Source organism: Lipotes vexillifer, unplaced genomic scaffold (assembly GCF_000442215.2).
Source record: "Lipotes vexillifer unplaced genomic scaffold, Lipotes_vexillifer_v1.1 scaffold477, whole genome shotgun sequence".
Taxonomy (NCBI): Eukaryota; Metazoa; Chordata; class Mammalia; order Artiodactyla; family Lipotidae; genus Lipotes; species Lipotes vexillifer.
Window position 1 is genome coordinate 3,388,694 of NW_006770652.1, and position 5,886 is coordinate 3,394,579.

The 5,886-nt window shown below is 33.4% G+C and overlaps 1 protein-coding gene across 2 annotated transcripts in view; it reads right to left on the reverse strand.

Annotated features, from left to right (window-relative positions):
* Positions 1 to 655: 655 nt before the first annotated feature.
* INTS13 (integrator complex subunit 13) overlaps positions 656 to 5,886 on the reverse strand; it is a 32,500-nt gene continuing 27,269 nt past the window's right edge. For both annotated transcript variants that reach the window (XM_007446284.1, XM_007446285.1), the window contains 2 exons: positions 1,835 to 1,970; positions 656 to 1,007 (listed from right to left, as the gene is read on the reverse strand). In XM_007446284.1, the coding sequence (XP_007446346.1) occupies positions 968 to 1,007; positions 1,835 to 1,970 (176 nt within the window). In that variant the 3' untranslated portion in view covers positions 656 to 967. The remainder of the gene's footprint in view (positions 1,008 to 1,834; positions 1,971 to 5,886) is intronic.

A 5,886-nucleotide genomic window follows, 5' to 3' on the forward strand; every position in this document is an offset into this window, starting at 1 on the left:
TGCTGAACCCTTATTTAACCACCAGTTATTTTTTTTTAAACAAAAAATACTGAATCTCTATATTTAAAAAAAAGAGCTTTTCCCCTTCTCTAATAGATACTCAAGGAAAAATGACAAGCCTAGAATTAGCATTTAACATTGAAATAACATGTTTCTTGCAACATGTTAGGAGCTTCCAGAAGCAGCACAGGAAGAAGACTCACCAAATATACACCATATAACCATGACATTTCTGAGAGATGAGGAGACCAGGATTCTTTTCTGGGATTAAAACAAGTAACACAGTAACTTTTCTTTCTTCCAAGTCTGCGAAGCAATCTCCTTCATGCTTCTCTTGCAACATGAAAAGTTAATGAACAATAAGTTTTTAGCATAAAAAGTATATATAACATCATCCAATATGGGTAAACATATTTACCCCAACTACCTGAAAACTCTGCTTTTAAGTAGGCAACACACACACAAAACAACTTAAATTAAAATACAAAATAAATAAACAGAAAAACATTATTTCTTGGAAAAGCACTGCATATGCTGCAGGTTCATAGGCAATATTTTATATTAAACGTAAATCTCACCCAAATTCTGTTAAAATTTCTTAAAATTGTCAGCCATTATATGAATATTATATTTTTCCTAAAGGAATACTCCGATATTTTGCATTTCAGATATTTTAAGAGTTTTATTTGGCAAAGAGAAGCCTAAGAATTTTTTAAAAAACATTTCCAGAGGGAACACCCTTTACCATAAAATAAATTTGTTTAATTTGGGAGGACAAATGTATATTTCTGACATATGTGCTAATTTTACAATTAATACAAAAAAGATAAAGTTAGTTGAAATATTTTAAAAATGTAAAAACCAGTCCAGGCAACATATCTATACAATCTTGCTGTAAAAGTTCTTATATCAAATTCCATCCAAAATATTTATGCAATATACTAAATTCAGTTGCTCAAGTCACTCTTCACTGCCGGCTGGCTTTTCCATTTTCTGTTGTCTCCATTCTGAAAACAGGAGGAAAAAAATGAGTTGGTAAAATAAAACATTCATTAACTACCAATATTTTTTCTCCTTATCTAACTATTAAATGAAATTAAAATTTAATATAGTCATAGAAGAGAAGAATGTAAGCACTTTAGAAAATGACTAAAGTTAGGGTTCCCCCTGGTTAGTTTAACTTCCTCATTTTGCAAATGAGTGAAAATTGAGGCAGGCCCAGAGAGATTACATGACTTCCCCAAGCTTTCATTTCAAAGGCCACTGGTTTTTTTCCACTATACTGCTCCAGGCAAAACTAAGGAAAAAAATCTCTTCCATTTTGACAAGGATTTATTTCCTCTTCCACTAAACGAATTCCTTTATCAATACAATTTTAAGAGAATTTCTTCCAAAAAAGATTAAAATAACCATTTAAATTATTTTAGATTTATTCTAATAAATCTTCAATTATTTTTAGATTTTAGGTTTATTCAATTAAAATCAATATTCCTAATATTGTATTACTTACTAGGAAAATATTTTCTCCTTGTTATTTTATACAAGAGTCAGTGTTGCATACTACGTTTTCTCTACAATTTTTCCCTCTATGATGTTTAATGAACATTCATGGTTATGATCAATAATATCAGGTCTTTTACAAGTACCAAGAATCAAAGAAGGTAATATTTTTCTCTTCATAAGTAACATGTATGAGTCCATAATATTATAAGTAATAAAAGTTATTATAAGTAATAAAAAAAATTGCTGAACACAACAAACAAGCAGTGTTTATTTTTTTAAACTTACTATAAGGCAATTAACAAAACTAATTTCTACAGTAATGAATACAAACCCATTTTCCTCTTTAAGATGTTGATATAACTCAGCTCTGTTATTAACAGAGTTCAAACGTCCAGCAAATTCCTGATGTTTTCTGGAATTGGCAGTATTGATTCTATTACTCCATAAGGATAATAGGGACACTGGCCCTGGTGTAATATTTGAAAGAGAACAAAGGTAGAATAATTCATTACTTCAAAATTTACAAACTTAACAAATTTACCCCTTAGTCTATTGTTCACTTTATATAATTTAAGCAATACCATCTTTCCTTTATTCGAAAATTTGTATGTGTTTAGGGGTCCCCAAGACCACCTACTAGAGGTTCAGTGATTTGCTGGAAGGACTCAAATGACTAAACCTAAAGTTACAGTCACAGCTAGGAATCATTACAACAGCACAGTAAGGACACATAGCCAAACCAGTGTGGGGAAAAGGCACAGTAGTCAAAGACTAGAGGAATCCATTTGCAGGCTTTCCATGCTCTCTCCCTCCCATGAGGGTTCACACAAGAGTGCATACTCCCTCCAGCAGCAAAAATGCAGCGATGTGTGTACAATATTTCTGCCAGAAAAGCACATTTAAGATTCCAGAGTTCAAGGTTTTCCTGGGGGCTGGTCACGTAGGCATTCCCTGCCTAACTACAACTACCAAAATTCCAGACTCCCAGAAGGAAAGCAGGTGTTCAGTTCAGATATAAGGCAAAATAACTTCATCATTTGGGGAGTGTTTCAAAAGCCATATTCCCAGATGTCAGCCAAGGGCCAAACTTGAAAGCAGGCTTTTCTAATGATAATAGCCTCAGGCCTGCTATATTTAACTCTTTTCTGCACAATAGAAAAGGCAAAAAACATTCTCTAACACCATATACAAAAATAAACTCAAAATGGATTAAAGACCTAAATGTAAGACAATTAACCATAAAACTCCTAGAGGAAAACATAGGTAGAATACTCTTTGACATAAATCATAGCAATTATTTTTTTCTGATCTGTTTCCTAAAGCAAAAATAAACAAACAGAACCTAATTAAACTTAGAAGCTTTTGCACAGCAAAGGAAACCACAAAAACACAACCTACCAAATGGGATAAAATATTTGCAAATGATATGACTGATAAGGGGTTAACATCCAAAATATAAAAACAGCCCTTACAACTCAACATCAAAACAAACAAACAAACAAACAACTTGATTTAAAAATGGGCAAAAGACCCGAATAGGCATTTTTCCAAAGAGGAAATGCAGATGGCCAGCAGGCACATGAAAAGATGTTCAAATCAGTAATAATCAGGGAAATGAAAATCAAAACCACAGTGAGATATCACCTCACACCTGTGAGAATGGCTACTGTCAAAAAGAATACAGATAACAAACACTGGGAAGGATATGGAGAAAAGGGAACCCTTGTGCACTGTTGGTGGGAATGTAAATTGGTGCATCCACTGTGGAAAACAGTATGGAGGTTTCTCAAAAAACTAAAAATAGAACTACCATATGACCCAGCAATTCCACTCCTGGGTATATATCAAAAAAAACCCAAAAACACTAATTCAGAAAGATACATGCACCCCAATGTTCATAGCAACATTATTTACAATTGTCAAAATATGGAAGCAACCTAAGTGTCCATCAACAGATGAATAAAGATATGGTGTGTGTGTGTGTGTGTGTGTGTGTGTATACATGTATACACATACATACAATGGGAGACTACTCAGCCACAAAAAGGAATGAAATTTTGCCATATGCCACAACACAGATGGACTTGGAGGGTATTATGCTACGTGAAAGAAGTCAGACGGAGAAAGACAAATACTGCATGATATCACTTATATGTGGAATCTCAAAAATACAAGAAACTAGTGAATATAACAAAAAAGAAGCAGACTCACAGATATAGAAAACAAACTAGTAATTACCAGTGGGGAGAAGAAAGGGGGAAGGGTTACCAGTGGGAGGAGGGAAGGGGGGAGGGGGTTAAGAGGTATAAACTATTACGCATAAAATTAGCTACAAGGATATATTGTACAACACTGGGAATACAGCTAATATTTTATAATAACTATAAATGGAGCATAACATTTAAAAATTGTGAACCACTATGCTGTACATCTGTAACATATAATATTGTACATCAACTATACTTCAATAAAAATAAATAGATAGATAAATAAAATTATAGCACTCCTAAAAGAAAACATAGAAGTAAATCTTTGTGACTTTGGGTTAGCAAAGATTTCTCACATATAACACCAAAAGCACATCATAAAAGAAAAAAAATTATATATTGAACTTCATCAAAATTAGAAACTTCTGCTCTGCAAAAGTCGCTCTCAGGAGAGGGACAATCCACAGACTTGGAGAAAACATTTGCAAATCACATATCCAACATAAGATTTGTGCCCAGAATAAATTAAAAATTCTCAAAATTCAACAATAACCCCCCCCAAACAACCCAATTTAAAAATGAGCAAAATATCTGAATGGACCTTCGTCAAAGAAGATATACAGTTGGCAAATAAGCAAATGAAATGACACTCGCCATCATTAGTCATGAGAGAAAATATAAATTAAAACCACAAGGAAATACTACTACATACTTATTAAGAGAGAAAAAAAAATCGTGACAATACCAAGTGCTATCAAGGGTGCAGAACAACCAGAACTCTCACTAACTGCTGGTGGGAATGCACATGTACAGCCACTTGGAAAAATGAGTTGGCACTTTCTAATAAAGTCAGTCACATACAATGGAATAAAAAAAAAAACTAATGATAAACACACAACACAGATGAATCACAAATGCATTATGTTCTATGAAATAAGCCAACCTCAAAAGGCAGCACACTCTATGATTTTATTTATATGACATTCTGAGAAAGGCACAATCATAGAGGGAAAAAGACACATCCATGGTTATGAGGGACTGGGGGCAGGGCAGTGTAGGATGAGCACAACTGTTCTATATCTGACTGTGGTGGTGGCTGTTACACAACTGTATACAAGGTCTAAACTCACAGACTGTGCACCAGAGAGAGTTTATATACTGCATATAAATTTTCCATAATAACAAAATTAGAAACATTTTTTCTTATTATAAAACTAATACATACTCAGATAAAATGTAGAAAACAGCAAAACATATAAAGAGGGGATAAATCACCCATAATACTACTGCTCTAACAACTATACATATCTTTTTTTAATGCCAATCTATAGCAATAAAATTACATTTTGGTTTTTCTATTATTGCATTACACAAAGAGAGGTGAACAGATTTTCACCACATTTATAGGGCATGTTTGGAATAGCCCAACCTTCCATGCAGACTACACAGCAAGCACAAAATTCACTCTGGAGAGTCCTAGGAAGTTATTTTCCAAAGCAGATGAAACATAGGTACAATAAAAGACCCATATCAAATTGCTGATCAGGAGAGATATATGACTTAGGTTGTAAAATAGAATGAAAAAAGAAACAAAAATACCAGTCTTGAATGGAAAGTTACAAGGGCAGGCAGTGATTTGCAATCAAGTTGCTTCTCATACGGGCCACTCTATATAGTGTTTCCAGGGTGAAAAGCTTCAGGGATCTAGTTGATTGAATTATAGCTGATATTTCATCTAAGTGACACGCTCTAGTGCATATGTGTATACAAATTCCTTTTAAAACAAAGTGGACATCATGGTATATATGGCTGTGTAACCTGCATTTTAAATTTAACTTATTATACATTAATTCATTAATTTTTTCATTTAACAAATAATAATTGAACTTCTACTATGAACCAGGGACTGTAGTGGGTGGTAGTGAAAATTTACGACAGTAAATTTTTAAAAGCCCCTGCCTTCGAAATGATTCAGCTGAATAGTAGAGGCAACATATCAATCAATAATGTCAATGCAGTACTCTAAGTGCTACCATAGTATTAATCATGGGATGCAATGGAAACACAAAGAAGTACCTGACTTAATTGTGAAAGGAAGTCCTCAGGGAAGTGTTTTCTGAAAAAGTAGTTACTTAAGTTAAAATCTGAATTATATACATTAGCAAGAGGAAAGAGT